Source organism: Triplophysa dalaica, chromosome 19 (assembly GCF_015846415.1).
Source record: "Triplophysa dalaica isolate WHDGS20190420 chromosome 19, ASM1584641v1, whole genome shotgun sequence".
Classification (NCBI taxonomy): domain Eukaryota; kingdom Metazoa; phylum Chordata; class Actinopteri; order Cypriniformes; family Nemacheilidae; genus Triplophysa; species Triplophysa dalaica.
Genome location: NC_079560.1, coordinates 5,259,742 through 5,283,033, shown reverse-complemented (window position 1 = coordinate 5,283,033; position 23,292 = coordinate 5,259,742). Strand labels below are relative to the sequence as shown.

At 38.1% G+C, this 23,292-nt stretch overlaps 2 protein-coding genes across 2 annotated transcripts in view; both read left to right on the top strand.

Moving 5' to 3' along the window:
- si:ch211-196i2.1 (collagen alpha-1(I) chain) overlaps positions 1-1,804 on the top strand; it is a 57,475-nt gene extending 55,671 nt beyond the window's left edge. The window contains exon 68 of the mRNA XM_056730136.1: positions 502-1,804. Coding sequence (XP_056586114.1) covers positions 502-645 — 144 coding nt within the window. The 3' untranslated portion in view covers positions 646-1,804. The remainder of the gene's footprint in view (positions 1-501) is intronic.
- Positions 1,805-2,412: 608 nt separating this feature from the next.
- Positions 2,413-15,914, top strand: man1b1a (mannosidase, alpha, class 1B, member 1a). The gene is made up of 14 exons (XM_056732025.1): positions 2,413-2,741; positions 3,738-3,867; positions 4,724-4,832; positions 5,580-5,767; positions 5,962-6,098; positions 6,752-6,864; positions 7,122-7,313; positions 8,126-8,274; positions 8,392-8,580; positions 8,701-8,891; positions 11,292-11,412; positions 11,667-11,861; positions 12,028-12,159; positions 12,580-15,914. The coding sequence occupies exons 2-14, from the start codon at positions 3,766-3,768 to the stop codon at positions 12,784-12,786; spliced, it is 2,025 nt and encodes a 674-aa protein (XP_056588003.1). The 5' UTR covers positions 2,413-2,741; positions 3,738-3,765; the 3' UTR covers positions 12,787-15,914.
- Positions 15,915-23,292: the final 7,378 nt, after the last annotated feature.

The following is a 23,292-nucleotide window of genomic DNA, read 5'->3' as shown; positions in this document are numbered from 1 at the left end:
GCCAAAATCTGTTTGGTGGTAAGCATTCTTACAATTATATTTCTCTGTGTTCATCAGAACAAATACATTTATACAGATTTGGAACAACTCGAAGGTGATTAAATGGTGACAGAATTTTCAGCAGTACTTTCCTTGAAGCATGTATAATGCATTATAAAGGCATTGCAATGCACCTTTTAATTTATTGTAATGTCTTATAAATAATTGTTATTACAGTTAATGCATTATAACACTTAGCAATTCATTATTAAACTACACATTTTAAATTGGTTATAATTCTTTACAACTACATATAATGCATTACAACACACATTATGAAGAATTATAATGCATTTTACCCTTTAATAACTCTTATAATGCATTATACATACATGCTTCAAGGAAAGTGTTAATGTTCATTTTTGTATCCCTTTAAATAATTGTAATTATTATATATGGTTGTTTTTCCATAAAAGTCCAGTGCTTCTTTAACAGCCTTTATGTTTGTGGGTTGTTTGCCAGTCTGCAGAGGAAATGGATCCCGGGTCACGAGAGTCTGTTTTCCAGTTTGAGGACATGAACCTGCTTCCTCTACGGGACATTGGAGTATTTGGCAACAGCGGTCATGAATTTGGATTCACCATCGGTCCTGTGTGCTTCAGTTAGACATGCGATGACTTATAGGGGTCGATCCTGTGTTTTTACCCTTAGGTACAAACTACAAAGAGTGCAGTAAGAGAAAACAAGACACATTAAAGGTGTACACAGTGTCTGTGGATTGCATTAAAGGAAATATCCTTAACAGTTTCTTTAAGACAGTGACTTCACAGTTTGCTGTCTGTTCGGGTGCTGACGGTCAAATGGACATTTTTTTGTTTACAGAGACTTTTGATTTTGTTATGATGTTTTGTACTTTGTTCTTTTTTCACTAGCTGGTCTTGTAATAACATTGTAGATGAAGCTTGGATTGCATCTTTGGGTAATTTTGCATCCTCAAACAATTGTATTGACAGGGTTCTTGTGCAACCACTATGTGGTCCCATGGTCCACATTTTAGCTGTATTCTAAAACAAAAGGCAGGCTACAAACTATTGAGAGTCTTTTCCCTCTCATCAAATAGTCAAACTTGAATATGAACAAAGAGTCCTTATAAGAAGGACACCGCTACCCTTCCCATATGGTTGCCATACAACCAGATGTCAAAATGTTTCCTGTTGTGTTATCTCTGCTTTTGTCGTGTGTAATCTAATATTGTCACGTATAATTGTTCAAATGTGTGAAATTTGATGATTTAGGAGTGCTAATATTCTCAAGACAACACTTTTAATCGGACGTTTTAAAAGGGAGTTTTACTAACCAGCAAGGTGAAATATTATGCCTCTGCAACCACATTGCATCTGTGCCACCAGTTATTTGATGTGCATTATGGTCACGAGACTGACATTTTCAAGCAAACAGTGTCTTTTTGTTTATATTTACTGTATGTAGGTCTCAGGGAGCACTTGTATTAATAAATACGACTTTGACACAGTTTAAAAAATTACATAGATATCAAAACAATGGAATTTGTTAAGATTGTTATCGATCTTGCAAGCAAAAACACAATTTTGAATCTGTTCATTGAATTCAAGGTGCTTCACTTTAAACTCCTGCCTTGACAACTATATGTTCAATTACATTTTGTATTGTATATTGTGTTTATGTATTTGTGGTGACATTGAAAGTCGTATGCTGGTCATCTAGAGTATCAGCTCTATAATAATAATGTATCATTTATATCATGTTGATGTTTTGTATCATTCTGAAACACGACGTTTCTTTTGAAGTTGTATTTTTTCTTGACTCCTAACATAAAAGTATTGACAGACAACAACCATAAGCAGGTGAAAGTAACCAGAGATAACTGAATGTTTTTGTGCCAAATTAAAACAAAAATAAGGAATATGTTCTCAAGTATAGTGTAGTTATAAGCTTCGTATGTAGGTTGCCAGAAATTCAAATGGATATGATGGTTTTAATGGAACCATTATGGTCTCTGTGGGTCTCTATTGGTTCTGATGCTGAGATCTGTCAAAGGGAAACCAACAAAACCACATTTAATCTTATAGAGAACCAACGTACACAACATTACTGATGTTTGATTTAAAGGGATAGTTCACTCAAAAATAAAAATTATTTAATTTACTCTCTCGTGATTGTAACGTTGTGAATTTCTCCGCAATACACAACGTCACAATGGTTTGAAACGATGACGAATTTATTTTCATTTTTGGGTGAACTCAATTTAATAATGAATGTTTTTTTAATAATTGTATCGCATTCAAATTAATTAGTATTCATTTTTTAACATTGTTAGAATATGAACGCGTTAATGAAATGGGGGCGTGAACTGCACGATGACGCGTGTGCGTGATCACGTGGTACAGTAAGGAGTCGTCATATAAACATTACCCTGCACGCGGTTGTTTGACTATTAAGCGGCTATCATGCGTTTTTTATTTATACAGATACTCAACGAAAAGATTATATTACAGCACAACGGAGCGTTTAATCGCAGCGACACGCGTTTTTAGGACAACTAGAGCAAGAGAGACAGAGATGCTGCTTAGCCGGATGATAGCCGCCACAGCACATACATTCATATCGCATCTACATTAACACATCTGCTGCTTCCACAGGGGATCGGATGTCTCGTCTCTGACCTTCTTGCCTTCGTGATATTGAGTTCTCGTACTGCAAAGAATAGTCAAGAACCAGAAAAGGTAAACGTAGCTGCATTTGGAGGCCAGTTACTACAAGAATGAGGAATTTTAACACAGTATGTTTAGTTGAATTATGATATTTGTAGTAAAACCATAGTAAACACAGATTTAACATGATCTCTCTATTCACGAACTATCATTTAGACTTGATATTGGTAGTAAAACTGGTAATACAAATAGCAACATATCTGACGTTATGAACCATCAGCTGTTTTCCAATAAAACCATTACAAAATTCCTTCTATGTATTGTGTGCATTATTCTAGTATGATTTGATAGTGTTTTATCGGTTCCCATCCACCAAATAGCATCCCACCAATAGAACCCACAACACGTAACGAATAGAGACCCACAGAGACCATCATAGACCGTCAAAACCTTTTCTATTGTCATTATATACATTAAAATCAATTGTGTGTTTTTTTCCCAGCAGGGTTGCATTAAGGCGCCTTAAAAAGTCTTGATACAGACACATTAAAGATCTTTTTGTTGTTCACCTTTACATTACTCTCAAACTCACATTACAGACTCTAATAGATAATGTTACCGTGTTAAAGTTTGTATGTAGGGCAATCCACAATTACCACCCCTGTATAGTGTGGCAAATGTGTGTCATCAAATCTATTATATTTTATAAGCCCAGGTTGGTGTAACAGAAACCACATGGACTAATGTTTCTAATCCCCTCTTATATTGCTGTCATTGCACAGTGTGGTGATGTCTCATACTGTTGTTCCCAGATTATAGATGCTGTTTGTGCCAAACCTTCTACCCTGTTGTGCTCCAGATTTAGGCTGATGGTAATTCATCGTGTGAACAGATCTCACTTTTACACCTCGATACTCTTCAGGGACCTGCGAAGAACAATGTGGCCCGAGCAACGGCCTTTTCAGCTTGTCTTTCAGTTCACTGATACGGTGATTTGTGGGAAAATGACTTGATATCTGTGCGTCTTTAACAATCTGTGTTTTTTGTTTCCTTCCCTATTTGATCAAGTGTTTTCAGGCGGTGGATTGTATTAGGGATGTTCTCGCCTCAGAGGAAGGACTTCGTCTCTCTGACCCTGGGAGACCAGTACAGTCACGGCTACACCAACGGCAAACACCGGAGGCAGTCATGCTGGAGGGTAAATCAGGAAATTTCATCTATTGTTATTGTTGATTGTATATAATCTCATTGATATTATGCTTAACGCAGATTGTAAATGTTTAACTGTGATTTTGTGTAAATGAGTGCTATTTGTCCGATGACTTGGGAATATCTAATTATTATTCAGAGAACATCATGTTACAAGCTTTATCTTGTTGCATTCAATTTTCAAGCTGGCACTGTAGCTTTGTCTTTTTGTCCCGTCCAGATCACAGCTGTCAAAGCTTATTCCCTCGCATTTAATCTGCTAATTTATTATCGACTTTCGAATTTCACTGTATCAACAGTTATCATGATGTTGATATACTGTTATTACTATAGATATAAATAATAAATAATTAATCGCCAGATTGACACTCCAACAAGGGTTTAGCACCCGTTTAACATTTCGATACAATTGTTACAAATTCTCGTATTTTTTTAAGTATGATTCATTGGCCAAAGATAAACAAAATTGAAGATGATGAAAAATTATTATCACAATAATAACAATATTATATAGCCTGCCCTGAATAGCTCAAACGGACTGATTTAGTTTGTATGATGACTTCTTTTAATAAAAACATAACACGCCACCTTTGTGTTGGCTCTCAGTTTATAACATCATTATGGATGATGTTGAGTGAATGACTTGCATTGATAATGTGTCTTAACTGTGAAGAAAAAAACGTGATTTGATTTGTGCTAAATTATATATTGTGCTTCATCACTTGCTTTTATAGCAGCGATTCAGTTTAGTAGCTCTATTCATCAAGTCCACATCAAGCCATCAAAATAAAATTGCTGCACTTTCCTTCGATTGTCCTTGAGTTGTTTGTGTTTTTCTGGGGCAGAAATGGAAACAGCTGTCTAGACTTCAACGCAGTCTCATTCTCTTGCTCCTCGCGTTCCTCTTCATCTGTGGAATCCTGTCTTTTTCCAGCCTGACAGAGCAATGGAGAGGTACACAACAAAATCCCATGTCATTTACATTCCACCAGGGATGAAAACTAAGCCAAGGTCAGCTCTGACTGTACGTAAAGAAAAGTTTAATTCAGACGATCTTTACTCATCTGTATTACCTGCAGTGCTTGAATTGAAGGGGGGCTGGGGGGATCTGGGACCCCCCATAAGGCATTAGGGACTCCCATAAGAAGTAAAAAATAGACCGATATTTGTATTTGAGTAAAAATTATAATGACAAATGTGATTAAATTCATGGAATGGATATGATATATTTTTTGAATGAATTATTTCTAATAATTTATGTTAAGTTTGTTTCTGGGCTAGTTGTCATGTCTCTTTCAATTTGAAAGAAGTGAAGAAGCCTGTTCTTTTCTGTAAGCCTGTTTTTAATAAATAGTATATAATCATGCATATCATTATCAAATATATTGTGTATAAATTGTATATTGTGAGACTAACCCCCAACCAAAAAAAGTCTTAGGAGGGGGACCCCCCATAAGACTTGGTTCAATTCGAGCACTGATTACCTCATAAAATCATAATAATTAATAATAACAGACCGGGTGATAGGTTTCAGCACTCATATTTAATATCATGAACTCTGCCGTTATTCATTCAGTTGTGTGCAGTTTTATTAAGTATCAGCTGCTGTGGCTTGATTCATTTCAATACGATGTCTTTCCTAAAGTCATGTCCTTCTGATTCTCGTCTCTTAAAATTGGTTCACTGAACACTGTTTCCTAGGTCTCTCAGATAGATCCGTGAAGGAGGATTGGGTCGAAATGGATAACAGGGGTCTTGGGCCCATCCCTCCTGGCCTCCTCCCAAAGCCCCCAGCGGCCGTTCCCGGGGTCATCCAGGATATCCCACCGGAAGCTCTGCCAAAGCTTCAGAGGCCCAGCGTTCCGCTTCTTCCCAATCCTCCAGCCATGGTTGGTAACTGAATGTTCTTCAGAGAATTATGTAGGATATTTAAGGCTCTTTATTAACGTTCAGTCATTCCCAGGAGTTTTTACAGCCCTGGATAGAAAGTACAGATTTCCGTGGTTGTCCAAGATTCTTTAAGTTGGTTGGGGCTGAACAGCCCGGTTTTGTCTTTATTTTGATCGGTTTGTTGTGTCTGCAGAGGAAGCCCCCAAGTAAACGCGGGCCTCCAACCTTACAGAAACGGTTGAACGTGACCGTCTCGCATCTTAAAGACAGAGGAGATCCTGTGGTCGGGAAAGAAGCGGACGGGGGAACGGAGGCAAAAACAGTCATTAGGTGTGTGCATCACATTACAACTCAGGACATTTTCTACAGGAGAATTGTAATATTGCTTCCAGGATAAGTTTGTAGATATTTATTTGTTTGCTTAGTATTTGACCTTTGGAGTTAGCAGAGGTATTAAATTCAAGACAGTATTATGAGTCGGTTGTCTCATTCTTATGCTTGGGGCGTATGATGCTTTTATTCGCTCGCTAGAACAAATGCACCTGCATGCTGTTGTTCTTTAAATACTTATCTGAACACAAATTTACGAGCGATTTCTCAGGAAACAGCAGGGATGTAATAAAACAGTGTAGGAGGAGATGAAATCGGACTCTTTTCTATGCTTAAATCACCTTGGGGGTGCATTTTATCAGCCCTGAGCTGCTACGCAGTATCTTTCATGTGAATTCAGATAAGCCTTTATTTCCCCCAGCTGTGTTTGTTCCGGAGCTCCGCCTCCTGATCACATGTAATTGCCATGGTAACTATGGGGCGTGTGGGGGGATAAAGTGCAACATCAAATGACCAAGTTTGGGTCATTGGTCTAAACTTAATGAAAGCAGTTAGAATGAGTCATTTTTTTAACAACTCTCTGCTGTTTTTGGTGCTTTAGTGTGATTTGTCACTTGCGTCAGAATTGTTCTGTTTTGCTTTTGTGATTCAAGCTGGCGTGGGGCGATGATTGAGGCAGAGCAGGGGACGGAGCTTCAGCCCACCGCCCGTGGAAAAGAGGCCGGGACGCAGGCTGATTTTGAAGAGCCTACCCCTTTAAAACCAGGTATTAGAATGCACACACTTCGTCCCTTCATACAGAGCATATGGCCAAATAGAGTTTGACATTTTCAGAGGAAAATGTCAGCAATGTTTGCGCCGCAAAACCCACTGCTATGACACACGTTGTGGGTATTTTGCAGGGTGAGGCTATGCAGTCACTTGATATCTTAGATCGCACAGAATCACGATCTTGTGGCCTTTTGCTCAATGATAAGGATCACAGACACAGCTGCAGGTTTAATGCTTGTTTATTGGCGGTAGTTTCAGAGAAGCCTGTGGATCGCGCGGAGGCGGTGCGGGAGGCGTTCAGACACGCGTGGAATGGCTACAAGGCCTTTGCGTGGGGTCACGATGAACTCAAGCCCATTTCTAAGACCCATTCAGAGTGGTTTGGTCTGGGACTCACAATGATTGACGCGCTAGACACCATGTGGATATTGGGGCTGAAGGACGGTTAGTCTCGCAACGTAGCTTCTGTCTGTTTCATTACAAACCTGTGTATCCTTTGAATCATTTCTGTTTTGTTTGTTTTGTGTTATTGTACTTTCAATTTAAGTGGAACTATGTGTAAGGCAGCAATCTGTAATTTTTTTTAATTAAAATTAACAAAAAAATTGTTGTTGAGCAACTACATAAAATGGTGAGTTTGTATTAATAGTTTATCATTTTAGCAGTCATTTACTTTTAAGTTTTGCTTTGCAAAATGTCAGTTTGATGTCATTGGACTTTAACGTAAGGATATAATTGCAAAAAAGATGCAATTTTATGTTTCAAACAGAGATGTTATGGATTATTGCTTTAAATTATTGCTTTAAATATTTCTTTAACACAGTTGCTAATATTAGTTAATAAAGTGGTGTACTTGGTTATCAAACAGACAAAAGTGTCAAAGAATACAATTATGTATATATTTTTAACATTTATATTTAAATATGTGTATCTTAATGCTGGTGCTAGGTGTTAGCTGTAAAATTATCCTTAGCGTGATAAATGATTCCACAAATAATTAATGTAATTTTCATTTCTGTCAAACATAATATATTATTGGACATGTAGTATTAATTTTAGAAATCAATTGTAAATTATTTACTAAATTGTTTAAATAAATTTAATTCGAGTATAAAAAGTGTATTCAAAGTGTTTAAAAGTGTCCTTTGTTGAAGAGCATCTGTGAATTCAAATACATTTAGTCTTGAAGGGTAATTATGAGGCAAAATCTTGCTTTATTTCTGTATCTCTGATTTTTTTCTTTCTCTTTGTATTAGAGTTTGAAGAAGCTAGGAAGTGGGTAGAGACAGATTTATCCTTTTCTAAGAATGTGGATGTCAATCTTTTTGAGAGTACCATCCGTATTTTGGGGGGTCTCTTGAGCACATACCACCTGACAGGCGACACTATGTTCTTGGACAAAGCTGTAAGTTTTTAATGTCATCATTTACATAATTACTGTACAATTTAATTCAGTTTGTGTCTTGCACATGTAAATTGTATGACAGAACCATTTTTAGTTTCAACACTTGTGTTTTTGTAGAAGGATATTGGCTCCAGGTTAATGCCTGCCTTCAAGACCCCATCTAAAATCCCCTTCTCTGACGTGAACATTGGCAAAGGAACCGCTCATCCTCCACGCTGGACTACAGACAGCACTGTCGCAGAGGTGACCAGCATACAGCTGGAGTTCAGAGAGCTCAGTCGACTCACAGAGGACCCACAGTACCAGGTACAACTACATTTCAAAACTCAAGGGCCAGGAGACTTGAGGAGTCATGTTTGAATGCTAATGATTTGAAACGTGATTCATCACATTACTACCATCGTTGTTTGTCCTTTTTCTTCTCAGGAGGCAGTGGAGGAGGTCACCAAACAGGTGCACAATTTGGAGGGAAAACATGATGGCCTCGTGCCCATGTTCATCAACACAAACAGTGGAAAGTTCACACGCAGAGGGGCCTTCACGTTGGGGGCTCGCGCGGACAGCTACTACGAGTACCTGCTCAAACAATGGCTACAGGGCGGCAAAAAAGAAACTGAGTAAGTTGCGCTAACAACACACACACACATTCAGTTGAATTGAGCACTTTGAATGCATTTGTAGCTAATGGATTTCAGAGAATTACCGATCACCCCTGAGCCTAATTGACTGAAGTTGTGCTTCTGGTCACAGATGGGTGGCATGGTTGATTTATAGGTCCAATCGCTGGTGGGCTAAATTGTGCAGGACAAAAGTGAGAGAGTCAGAGTTTTGAATTGTGTAAAGATGAGCTGCGTAGCTAAAGACACTCAACTATTTGTTCAGTAGACACTTGGAACTCATGACATAGGACAAGACCAGACCAGACCAGACCAGTCTAGATGGTGGTTATCATGATGGTCAAGCTGGTGAATCTTAATATACAAGTCAAATCAAGACACGACTAGACTAGTCTTGCCTAGAAGGTGGTCAGCCTAATGGTCAAGTGAAGACAAGACAAAATGGTGGTCAGCATGATGGTCAAGCTGGTGAATCTTAATATACAAGTCAAATCAAGACACGACTAGACTAGACTTGCCTAGAAGGTGGTCAGCCTAATGGTCAAGTGAAGACAAGACAAAATGGTGGTCAGCATGATGGTCAAGCTGGTGAATCTTAACACACTAGACTAGACTAGACCAGAATATATGGCGGTCAGCATTAATAGACTAGACTAGAATATATTGTGTAATATTAATGTTCAGGTTAGCTGCTCCGAAACTGGGAATTCAATGCTAGATGTAGGTGTAGGGAGTACTAAACACTGTAGGGACCGTTTAGATCAGAACAGACTTTAAGTCTCATTGAGATGCATCTCGGTGCTTCTCCTCACACACCTGAGGCCTGTTAAGATCCCACTGCTGTTGTCATCACATGCACTTGCTCATGCCCTCAGTCCTGTTTCTAAATGCGTCTGGTTTGAATAATGCAATAATACGGTGTCCACCGGAGTTCAGAAGACACAGACTGTTAATGAGTTTGATAAATATCTCTGCTCTGCAATGTCAGATCCAGTCAAGACAAGGGCGGTAATTATGTGACCGCCAGGAAAGTGGTTTGTTTAAATGACCCATGTATTATCTGCGAGATCTGTCTCGCTAACCCTTTCAGTGTCACTTCAAGAAATGATTAAAAGTAAAAATATCCTCTAGAATCTAGAGATTTAAATAACAGAATCCAGCAGTGTTTTTTAATTATTCCTTTAAAGATCCAGTGTATGAAATTTAGCGGCATCTAACGGTGAGGTTGCGAATTGCAACCAACGGCTCCCTCCACCCCTCCCTTTTGGAGTTCTACAGAAGCTTAGGGCGAACGAAGATGTCGTCACATTTTCGCTTCTTTGCCGTATGTAAAGAAAACGCACACTGTTGAGCAGTTTGCCAAATTCCATGCAAGGGGACCCTTGGTGTATGTAGATAGAAATAGGTCTTTCTTAGGTAATAAAAACTTAACTCTTCATTATGTAGGGTCTTTATACACATCTGAAGACACAGGTTTGTATATTATATTGCATTTCTGTCAATAGATCCTCCAAAAAAATTACACACAACCTTTCACGAATCTGTCATTTTTCCCCTCTGTATCGCCATCCCTCTTTGAAGCATAAGATTGCAGGATACTTATGTACCCTTGATACTTGACAGCTGGAGTTATAACTCATTATATAAGTTTACCAATTTGAATCAGGGTTGAAATTGATCAATTACTCATCTATGTTCACTTACCCCCCCAAAAAAAAACTTTGGCCCGGAGCATTAGGGTGGTTTCACATTTAGTTTGATTGCCTGGTATGAACTCTTGTTAAATTGGTCCCCCCTGCCCCTGCTGGACTGCGTTTATATTATTTTATTTGTGTCCTAACCGCGGTTTGTCTGAGTCATCAAGCCAGCCGCTGTCTACCCTGTCGCTTGTAATGACGACACAGTAGACGGCGGCAAATGCATAACATTGTTCTCTTTACTTTTCTACATTTATGTTTTTGAATCAATCGTTTTGTTTCCAAAGCTTCAACACCTAACGGCACTTTCGTCTGTCTTACGAATGTACACCAAAGAGATATACAGCTCTTCTCGGAGCGCGCCAGTCACGCTCGTCAGAAAACACATTTTTACCAAATAATACGTCATTAATAGCGGTTAACTTCTGCGATTTGGTACGATTGCGTTCACATCTGCATAGAACCATACTGAGCCGCATTCCACACAGGACTACAGTTTGCGGGTGCGCATCCGGGTTCGGACGGCAGCGTTTACATCATCCAAACAAACCGAACTCTGACGTTAATCGCATCAAAAGTGCTAATGGGAAAGCGCCCTTAAATGTGTGTCTAACTAATTTACCAGTTGATTTGCAGTAACTTCTTTTTGACTCTAGAGGGCAAAATAGTATAACTAACTTGGTGTGTTTTGTTTGTTTTGCAGACTTTTGGAAGACTATCTGCAAGCTATAGAAGGTGTCAAAAAGAACCTCTTGAAACAGACCTCACCTAGCAAACTGACTTTCGTAGGGGAGCTGTCCAACGGCCGCCTTAACCCAAAGATGGTGAGAAGTCTAAAAGTTTTAAATGTCAGGAGCCTTTTTCTCTAAAATGATATTTCTAGTCTATATCCTGCAGCATCTGTTCATGTAATCACCAGTCTTTAATCTAGTGAAGGTAATGAAATTGGCTCCCTTAGATGGATGAAAACAGAACAATGTAATGGAGTCGAAATAAAGATCTGAGACCTGAGTGACCTGTGCAGAACTTTTTTAATCTCTTCATCATAACATTCTCTCTCTCTCCCCGTCTGATCCAGGATCATTTGGTGTGTTTTCTGCCGGGCACTCTTGCTCTTGGTGCTCATAACGGTCTGCCCGACGATCACATGGACCTGGCGCGACAACTGATAGAGACGTGTTATCAAATGTATGCTCAGATGGAGACGGGTTTGAGTCCAGAGATCGCTCACTTTAACCTCCAGTACCCCACCGGACGAGATATCGACGTGAAGGTGCTTTCAATTTCATTTACAATCTCAGCTCATTTAGAAACACTGCACATTGGCAACAGATAGTGTGTAATGCAAAGCGTTCCCCAAAGTTTGATCTTAACATATGCATATTTAGGGTAGTCTTTTTGAATTTACATCTATTTTTCTTCTTAATTGATATGCGTAGCCTGCTGATAGACACAACTTACTGAGGCCCGAGACTGTGGAGAGTCTATTCTACATGTACAGGTTCACCAAAGACGAAAAGTACAGAGACTATGGCTGGTTCATATTACAGAGCTTCAACAAGTACACTAGAGTGAGTAAAACAGACACAGCAATGTGAAGATGTGTTTGCACACTAGATATGTTAAAATGCCATTACATTAGATGACTAAATAGGTCTGCAAAACATTTTTATAACGTTTTTTATAACATTTATAAAATCATTACATTAGAACCAGATACAATTTTAAACTTTGAATGTTTTATTTATATTTTAACACCTGAACTTATTTCTTATAACATTTTACTTACAAATTGTATTTGTGTTCTGTCTTTAAACGTCACTTTGTTTGATGTTTTGTTATCAAGTGCAATGGCATTTCTATATTTTAAAGTCTGCATGCAAATACTTTGAGAGATCACTGTATGTATCATTTTGTAATTATTTCTAATTTATTTAAATATATATTTTAAGATATATTACACAAATATGTTTCCCCCGCCCCTGTCTCAGGTTCCCAGTGGGGGCTACACCTCCATAGGTAACGTCCGTGACCCCGCCAACCCTGTGCCTAGGGATAAGATGGAGAGTTTCTTCCTGGGAGAGACGCTGAAGTATCTCTTTCTCCTCTTCTCTGAGGACCCAGAGCTGATCAGTCTGGATAAGTATGTGTTCAACACTGAGGCCCATCCGCTTCCCATATGGCCGTCCACCTCCTGACGGGTCCCCAGAACTCTTGTATTAGATGGATTCCTTCAGAGGGCCGCTCTGCAGAGATGACTCTGTGCTGAATAGAGAAGGCGAGCTATTATGCACTGACCTTTAACTGTGCACGAGAGGTTTTTTACAATATAATGAGAGTTTTTGCTCTTTCTGAAGGATTTTGTAAGAACAGGTTTGGTGGATGGATTACCGCCTGTGGGTGGTGGAAAGGGTGTAATCAAATCACATGTTCTTTACAGACCCGAAACCTCTCTAAAGTCACATTCTCTTCCAATTCTTTAAGTACAACAAAGGACAGTGAGACTTTATAATGAGGCTCAAATTGTTAATATTAGTTTATGCGTATCATGATCAAGCTAAGAACAATGAAAGTATTTTTATCATTTACTTTTATGATAGGTTAATTTTTATTTATTAATATAAATACTATCAAGTATTGTCAATGTACATTTACTGAAGTTATTTATATTAGTGCGATGTATAGAACATGTAAATGTTTTCCAGTATTCAGAAATGAATACCTATAAATGCTGTACAAGTTTTGCTCATTGTTTATTCATGTTATTTATTTATCAATATTAACAAGTTGAACCTTATTGACTACTTGACTTACCGATGAGTTAATGTCAAGACTGCAAAGTGCACCAGCGCTCTTGCATGTTGGATAAGCCCATCCATCCACTTGAAACAACTCCTGTAACACGTGAAGGACAACTTTCTGACGTCTTGTATTCCATCAAAACCTGAACCTTTCTGGCAAATCTTCGTAAATCACAGAGTGGCATTTCGTGCCGAAGTCACACTGTGAAAAATGCCCAACACATTGAAAAATCAAGACTTCTATTTCTTTATACATTTCTCTCTTTCTACGTGTTTGACGGATGCTTTGTGTGTCTTGCTGTCGTTTTTACAAGCTGTTACAAAAGGACACTTTACATCAGTTTCTCTCAATACCTTTGCAAGATGCATTAGGGACAATGTTGTGTAATAATCAGTTGGTCTTTAGATTTATTTTCGGGCCATGGATTGACGCTATTCGAGATCGTGTGTTTTTCTCTTATTTATGTTGACTTTACTGAACGTACTTCAGTGAACAGTGTTGCGAGGCCGCCGGGAACCCTGCTTGAATAGCTACGCTGAAGATCAACAAATTTTGGAAACTGTTTCGCAGCATCGGATGCCGTGATGCAACATTGAATTCAAATGTGTATGTATGTTATTTATTAATTCAAGTTTCACAGACGATTAAAAGCGAAATAATTGAAAATGTTGCTGGAAGGAGACAGAGGGTCTCAGTAGTCTAAAAGATTACTGCTGGATTTGTTGCTGCTATTAAATCTGCAAATTCTTGTTATTATTTTAGAGCGTGTTGCCAATCTAGATCCGCTTGTTGCCATCTGTTACAATATGTTAGGGAATTGTAAGCAGGTTTGCAAGGAATAGTTTACCCCGAAATTAAATTGTCATTTATTTGCCTTCATGTCCCGTTTGACACACAAAAATAAGTGTTTGAACCGTTTAAAATAAATCGTCACTATAGCTTTTAAAGGGATAGTTCACCCAATAAAAAGTCATCATTTACTCGCCCTCTTGTTATTTCAAAGCTGTATGACTTTCTTTCTAATGCAGATCAGAAAAGAAGATATTTTGAAGAATGTCGGTAACCAAATAATGATGGCACCCATTTGCTTGCATTGGTTTTGAATCTATATAATATAAGTTAATGGACACCGAAATTTTTCAAAATATCTTCTTTAGTGTTCTGCAGAATAAGGAAGGCCATACAGGTTTGAAATGACAAGAGGGTGAGTATAGGATGACAGAATTTTTCCTTTTTGGGTGAACTAGGCACCGAAAAGGACACATTTGTGTTCGACTGAAGAAGCAACATGAGGGTGAATAAACCAAGTTAAACCATTCCTTTAAGACTTCAGATCAATCCCAATTGTGCCAATTTAGGAGCTGGAGGCTTCAGATACCCTTACAACGTGTTTTATTACAAACTACAAAAACCAAACTCCATCGTGTCTCCTAGACTTGTTAAGTTTATTTGTACAGTCAAGTATTTGCCTCTGGTATCATCTTATTCCTAACAACACTCATCCAATCGCAACTTCCAAGCTTTCAGACTACTGCAAACATAGGTTTTCACCTGAAACGATCCAATTTCAAGGTGATTGATGTTTGCATCATAGTATGTCAGTTCCACGTCAAATCTCTTTTGCTGCTTTTGGTGATATGATGTACAAATCTGCATCGCGTGTGCCTTTCGATTGACAGAATGGTGATTGATATGTGTGATAATGACACATTTCTGTCTGATTGCTTCTCGCTCTCTTTGCCGCAATCAGCTCTTTGTGATTACGGCTTGTGCTCGCCAGCGAGTGTTAAATGAAGGAGTGGACTCAGATCTGATGAGGCTTTGTGAAGGTCATTGTGTTAGATTTATTAAGATCTGGCACGCTTGAATTGTATTTGATAATGTTAAAGTTGCGAAGTCGTGTGCTGTGAGACAGGAGCAGGTCTCTGGAGTTGTTGACGTTTATATATAAAGATGAAATGGGTTGGTAATATGTGAACTTTACTTAAGTTGATGGCAGGTGTAAATAATGTGATTTAGATTTTTTTCCACTTTTTTTGTATTGTGCAAAATGAAAAAATAGAGAAGCTTTACTTTTTCCATTACAGTACATGATTTCAATTACATGTTTATTATTTAAAAGCTATGATAAACCATAGGCTTGCCGTCTGTGTATGCTATTATTATTTATAATAAGTATGTTTTTTCCTCCAAATGACCTTCTCTGAAAGTGCACATTATGTGAAGATTGTATTTTGCTTATTGTCATTCCAGTTTCATCTTTGTGCAGTGAATACTTCAAAACCTGCCTTACCATCTTGACTTCACAAGCAAATATGATTATATCTTTATTTGCACTACAGCTACACTTCTTTTGTGTATAGTTGTGTCAATTGAATACGGTAATCTTCGCTACATTAAGAAAGAATAAATTGACTAAATAAAACAAACATAAGATGTCTTTGTGTTCTCCTCACAGCTGGAGAGGTTTGTCTCCACTCACACCGTTCAAGCTAATACACTGTCTGACACCCACTGAGATACCCACCTCACTTACGCACTTGTTATCTCTGTTCCCTCTCGCATTCCCGTCTAATCCAGGGAAGAAACAGCACTGTGAGATTTTTCAATTTCCGCTGTGATGCTGGTTTGTCTGAGGCTTCTCAGTTATTCATTTCAATGGGTGCTGATGTAACGGAGAGTTTTAGTCGCCCCCTCCTGACCTCGCTGCATAATGTGTCATGTTCCCTCAAGCATTTATGACAGCGCGCTCGGACACGCTTCTGCCCAGATGTACTTTGTATTGTATTGTACTGTCTTGTATGGAGAGCTCCAGCGTGAGTCAAAGCATAGTAGGGATTTACTGACCCAGGGGTTCTGATTTTTTTATACATTTTTTTGCACTTTGGGCCCCATTCACATTGACTGTTGGTTATGTCTCCCTTATAAACATCTTACAAAGGGCCAGATTGTTGTTTAAAGGTTACAGGTTTGGTTTGGTGATGATTCAAGACATTTTACCCCTTGACCCCGTGGTCTTTTAGATTGGCCCTGATCATATATATATATATATATATAAATATATATTATATACAATGTTTTTATGTCCTGTATATTATTATTATAGTTGTTGTTGTTGTCATTATTCCTATTATAATAAATAATAATGTTAATAATATAAAATTAGTTTATATTATAATAAATATAATTAATTTATAATAATAAGAAAAAAATGAACTTGTTCCGAATCACTGTATTATGATATGTATTTCTATTTAATTATGTTATTTTGTAAAGTCAAAAAAACAATTAAACTACAATCTTAACAATAAAATCACACAAAAGATATCCTAGAAAACAATGAAAGATTCTCTGTTTAATATGTAAAAAAAAAATGAAAAGGTATTCCAAAATAGAATGAATACTAAGATGAGCTAAAATACAAAGGCAGATTTTTTTATTTGTAAATATTTATACAAAAAAAGACAGAATCTGATGAAAAATAGCATGTATACTATATGTTCTCTTATTGTTGTAACTGCTCGTACCTAAATTGACTAAATTCTCCATTATCGGTATGTAGAACATGCCATTATTTTACATGTAACCTATATATCAATTAAGATTTGGGGTCTAGATACTTGCGTTATTCTTACATTTAGAAATAAATAAACAGTTGGTTGAGAGACCTAGTGGAGAATTACGGCTCAAACGTATTCACCTGTTTGACCACAATATGCTTGGACTACAGCTCTTGGAATGCCTGATCTGATGTGGTTCCTTGAGTTTAATTTGTTCCCAGCGTTCACAGCTTGAGCACAGCCAATTTTAGGCATGAAGGGGAGCTATGACAGACCCACAACCGCTTCTTACCGGCTGCTGAATAACTGCAGTATAATTGGCTCTCATCAGTACCATTCCTGCATCTTCATCCAACATGGGCTCCACTACACTGAGAAAATGATTCCAAATTAAAGTAAGATGACATGTGTCTCAATTTTTGTATTCTTAGTTATTATAATTTGGGTCCAACATGTTTGTCCAAGTTGGTGCTTTTTTATTAATTGCTAGAATTCACATTTATTCACACACCACAAATTTTTAATGATTTCAATGTTCTTGTTGTCATTCATTTTCTCCGTTGGTAAAACGTTAAATAACCATGAACTAAACCATGATGAATCGCAACATTACAAACTTTTTTTATTTATTTACAAATCGGCCAAAAATACAACAGCAGTAATACGCAAACAAAGACACTATATATTCAACACCAGTTTTGGGATTGATAACTTCTTTTATATCATGTTACATTATGGGAGATGAGGGTTTCCATGGCAACTCACACTTTGGATATTAAGAGAGAAGTGTGTCATTTTTGTGCGCAAGCAGCTAAACTGTCTGAATGGCCCAACATGACTACGTTGGATCAACCAGTGGTGTGAGTTTTTATTTTGGAAATGTAACATATTTGCAATAAATTGTATTTATTATTAATTTAGTCATAAATATGTGTGTTTTGTATGTTTAGCTCTATTTTACATTCACCTGTGAAAAACAAGCACTCTACTAACAAAAGGAATTCTTCACCATTCGGATGATTGTTTCCCATAGTGACAGCTAAATGTCCTCATTACAGTGATAGATGCTGACTCTCAGCTCGAGATACAGCTGTTAGGGTGTGATGTGAGAGAGTTATACAGACCCCAGGGTATGGTTAGGGGGTACACACAATGTTCTGCCAGCTCTCCAGCTGGCTCTGCTATCGGGAATTCCTTTTGGATCTGCAGATGAACCTGGGGACGCATTAGTGAGAGCTTGCAAACTGTCTGAAAGCCCAGGGCTAAAGAGCTGAACTTTGAAGGAGCCTTTTTAAATGTCATGGGAGGAGTGGATTGATTGGTACCTGGGAGTCAAATTTACAACGTTTTTTAAGTTGTTCTCTTTGACGGTATCTTTTATGAACCAAATGATGTTGGGGGTGGCAAGTTGTGAGCCGCTGACACTGAAGAAATAGTGATGAATGGAATTAGCTGTGGCACAGAAAGAGCAAGTGAGAAATTGAAACGATAGCTGTGTGAAATGTGAAAAATGCTGGCTTGACATGACAGAATACTGAGGCTAAATAAGATGTTTAAAGAGTAAGTAACATTAGATCGTGAAAATTACATTTCCTGCAGTCTGTTATGCCGCCGTGTTTGAAAGTAAGAAGTCTGCCAAGTTTTAAGTCCGAAGGTGAATAAATAAACAAAGATATTGACTTGTAAAAAAGGGAGTCGACTCTGAATCATGCAAACGAGACGCGAACTACTCCGAGTCTCTAACCGCCGCGTATCTACGTCACTAGAAAAAGTCCCCGCCTACGTTTTGCTGGGACTGCTGCAAAAACTTCCCTATCCTCCCCTAAACACTGTCGCTCGTTCTTGATGCGTGTGCATCATGTCTAGAATCTGTGTTCTACATTGTGAAACTAAGTCCGTCTTACTTTAACTACCAAAGGAAGAACTTCTGAGGTTAAAATTCATTTTTCGACACCTAACCGAGAGAGATTCAACGCACGTTGCAACGCACAGCTGTCGTTCCCTCACGGCTCTCATCCCACCTTGCTCCTTACAACGTGTTCAATCTATTATTTACATTCGTCTTCGGATGTTTCTTCATCAGACTCGGACTCAAACTGGTAAGGTAAGATCCCCGCCATCTCTATCTATACACTGTATATAATATCCAACCACCTGTAAACCGTAGTCTAGTACTGTTGGTAGTCGTTGCATTTGCGACACATGATGAACGCGTTTGACCAATCACAGCAGACTCCGGTAATGATGACAGACGTTCCGTTTGCGGCACATCATCTGACCAATCACATGACACTAGGCTAACGGATAGGAGGGGATTAGACGGACGTATCGTGGAACGAATCATTTGAGAGTCAGTCAAGAAGTAGGGTAAGAATAACCGCCTATTATAATGACATAATAGTGTTTTTACACCTTCTATGTACATAAACTTACCATAAACCAAAGTTGGACCTTAACCATCATATGTTACTTACTCTTTAAGATATTTCTCATGATCTTAAAAATCGTTAAATCTAAAGGGGCGGTGTTTTAGTGTTTCTTAATACTTGTAATTGTGCCAACATATCAATTTCTTTCATTAGAAAATACAATTTAAAAAAATACTTGAAATAATGAATAAAAAGCTGACAGTAAAAGGGCAGTAAAATACTGTTTAAAAGCTTCTGAGACCTCAAGGGGGGCTACTTTGAAGATGCCAAAATACAAGAGTATGTTTTTGATGGATTTATTTTGGATGCTTATTTTGAACAACCCTCGTAGCACTGAGCTAAACGGACTTGTATGTTGGGTATCTTCCATCCAGACAGAACAAGAAGGTGCTTTCAGACCCCAGACATCAAGGTGAAAGGAAGGCCGGACAGAATGAGGTTAGAAAACCTGCACCACAATGGAAGTGATGTTCTTTGACTGAAGCCCTTTAAGGAGGTGGAAATGGTTCTAAAAATAAAGTCCTGAGTGCCACGAAACAGGCTGCCTCCTCCTGGTGCAGGTATACGGTTAAATTAAGTGAAGAGTGCCTGCGGTGCGTGGGAGGTTTGCGTCAAGTATAGTCCCCGGTGGTCTGACAGCGGCTCCGTAGGGACGGACTGTCCGACTGACGATTATAAGCGAAGGATAAACACAGGCGAACCGGAGAGCGCGCGCTCATATGAGCTGACAGGTGCGCGCTACGCCCACGCCATTCGCACTTTAAAAGCGCTCCAGCCAGACTCATAAAACAAAGACAGGTGATGCCGAATGACATCCATAATAAAAGGGAAGTTGAGCTTGAGATAAGAGGAGCTAAGACGAAGCATCAGTATGCTCTTTAAAAAGAGTTTTGTCATATCGCCGAGTTCATTTCATACGTTCAAAATCTATTAAAAGCGCGAGCTGCAGAAGAAAGTTTGCAGATATTGTGGAAGGGATATTCAGGTACAGATTTGTCTTATGTGTTATTGTCATGCTCTGTCTGTGAGTTTTGCAGTGGGGGTCTGTGAGAGAATTTTCCGGAGAGGTTGATGTGAAAATGTGATGTGACTAAACTTCTTATAGCCTACTAAAGTTCTTCATACTTGTTCTTCTTGCCAAACAAAAGACTGTTAATCTCTGTTAACCGAAAAGTCTTGGTCATTAACAATGCGAAATAATCATTCATTAGTTGTCAATGATGAAACAAATGGATGCACTAGCTTGTGCGATTTTATTATTTATACATACCAAAGGCAAATTAATTTATGCCAAACACAGGACTTTTTATATAAGACAAAAGATATTGAGATTTTATTAAACAACATTTCTTTGTATCACTATTTAATTATTTATTCTGATTGTTTTCAGGATATTGCCCTGATGGACCACAGCTGGTTAATATGATAAGTGTACAACAATCAACTTTCAACAGCTCTTGCCTTTTGAGAATAGGTTTGTAAATTACTCTTAAAGCAGCCGGGTAACTTCATTTTTTAAGTTAAAACTTCAAATCCTTTTTACAGTGCACAGTTTCCACATTTGTATTCAATTATTTCTTGAAGAGCCTTTGAATTTACCTTCTCAATCTGAAAATTTGCTAAATGTGTACATGCGCTTCTGAGTGTACGCGTGCATGATCGCAAAGCGTGCCAATTTCACGCGGGACTGGTGCATAACAGAAGGCCCTAATAAGTGCCGTATCAAATATTTTCCAACAAGTTGTTTCCTTGTCTCCATTAATTTCATGCCATAAGGAAGCCTTTAATAGCTACTTTCTAAAAGGAGCGAGGCAAAGGTCACAGCACAGCCGAAAGCTATTTGTCACAGGCCAATTCTGTTTTGGCGAGCTATGTGCAAGACAGAAGCCCTGAAGCTGTAAATAACATAGCGCATGTTTAAATACTTGCATAGTCTCTTAACTTATGCATACTGTATGTGCGAAAGTCCAGCCCACGCTAATGGAGCCCTACTTGAAGCCTTAAAGGTTACAGGCCTTGCTGACATTTCCATGTGGCACATTCTGAGATGGGAGATATGAGTGTTTGCCACCTCTTAACCAGCACAAGATATTAAAAACATTCTGTGCTGTAGCCAAAGACCCATAAGCCTGTGGTGTTTTGATCGTTCTAGCTTTAAGTTCTTTGTACTGTATGGCAACGTTCTTTAAGATAGGACTTGCTGTGTAGCTCAGTGTAAAAAACCCTTAAAGCACTCTGCTAGACAGGCCACTCAATTTAATTGGGGCAGAAATCGTACACACAGCCATAATCGAGTATTAGTCAATAGCAAGCTGGTAAAGTTCAAGGGTGTTCAGGGGAAAAGTGGTCTTTGAATATATGGTAAAGAGACTGGAGTAATCGTCTTGACCTATTTAGCAGTTTCTGCTGTAAATTGCTTCACTTACTGAGAATTAGAGCGGAAGGGTAACCGGCCGTGTTTTCAATGCCGAGCGGTTGGATTAGAAAGCAGTAATGTTTGCATCACGATCCCGTGGTGTTTTAAAGCCATTAAAGAGAGCTGATGATACATTTTTCCTGAACAAAAGTGAAAACACGGGGAAGCAATCAATTCCTGTCATTATGGCTTTAATAGTATTTGTTACCACATACTGTTAGATCGATATGAACGAAGAGACTTCCTGGCATATTGTATACCATAATGAAAAATAGCATTGAAAGGCTGCAAGGATTAACTCCAAGATAGGAAGAAAAGAACGTTTTTGGTTTTAAATATACAGGAGCGTTCGTGAGATTTTATGGAAGGTAGGTTGGACTTCGAAGGGTTTTATTGTGGGTCAAACAGCTTGGAGGGATTTATGGACTGAGTGGTATATCAAGTGTAATCCCTCAAATAAAAAACAACAGACCACAATGTGCCTAAATGAAATGAATGGTTAGTGGCACGTGAGAACTGTGGCGGGTGGCCCTACGCCTCACAGTAAATAATGAACAAGAAATATGAAGGGTAATAAAAATCATATCAAATGCAATGCAAAGAGAAAGTAACGGTGGGTAATGTGAGGTAAATGATAAATGCACATGGTAATACACGCACCGCTTAGTTTGTCGACTTTAATTTAATGAAAATTTAACCGAATAGTGAATGAACAATTATATGTATTTGTCTTTTTGTTGAGTAAAAATAGATAAACATTCTTAGGATGATGCATTTTCATAAGCAACACAATTGCATAAGGTATGTGCATTGTTTTCAGTGCCTTGAAGCCCTTTACATTTTGTATATGTTTTGTTTGGCGGTTTGGCGGTTTTAAGACATAAACTACATCAAACACTTCCAATGTGACCATATGACACAATATGGAAGCCTTAGACAGATAGTTCACCCAAAATGATAATTCTGTAATCATTTACACGCATCTCAAACCTTTATGATTTTCTTTCTTCTCCAAAACACAAAATAAGTAATATTTTTATTATTAAAATAATAATATTTTGAAGAATGTTGTTAAACAAAACCATTGGTCCTAATTGATTTATATTGCATGGACACAAAACCTGTGCAAGTCAATGAGAGCCAATGGTTTTCGACATTCTTCAAAATATTTTCTTTTGTGTTTTGCAGAAGAAAGAAAGTCATGTAGGTTTGAAATGACGAGGGCGAGTAAATGATGACAGAATTATCATTTTGGTGTGAAATATCCCTTTTATTAAACAAATTTGTTCAAGTAAATCTTGTTTTAGGTCAGTCAAAGATGAATTGCTCAAGAAGAAAACCACAACAATATTGTTCTTGAAACAAACTAACATTAGTCCCCTAACTTCTCAAATCCATCGCATAATATTCCATACCGAGTGATACAGCATATTATGATATTGACATTTTGCACTGTATATCAAAAAGTGCCCTGCTTATCCCAAACTGCCTGAAGGA

Bases quoted from the DNA above. Each gene is read 5' to 3' on its own strand.
- man1b1a (XM_056732025.1), top strand. From the start codon at position 3,766: ATGTTCTCGCCTCAGAGGAAGGACTTCGTCTCTCTGACCCTGGGAGAC. The intron at 3,868-4,723 runs GTAAATCAGGAA...TTTCTGGGGCAG, and splicing joins GGAGGCAGTCATGCTGGAGG to AAATGGAAACAGCTGTCTAG. The intron at 8,581-8,700 runs GTACAACTACAT...TTTTCTTCTCAG, and splicing joins CAGAGGACCCACAGTACCAG to GAGGCAGTGGAGGAGGTCAC.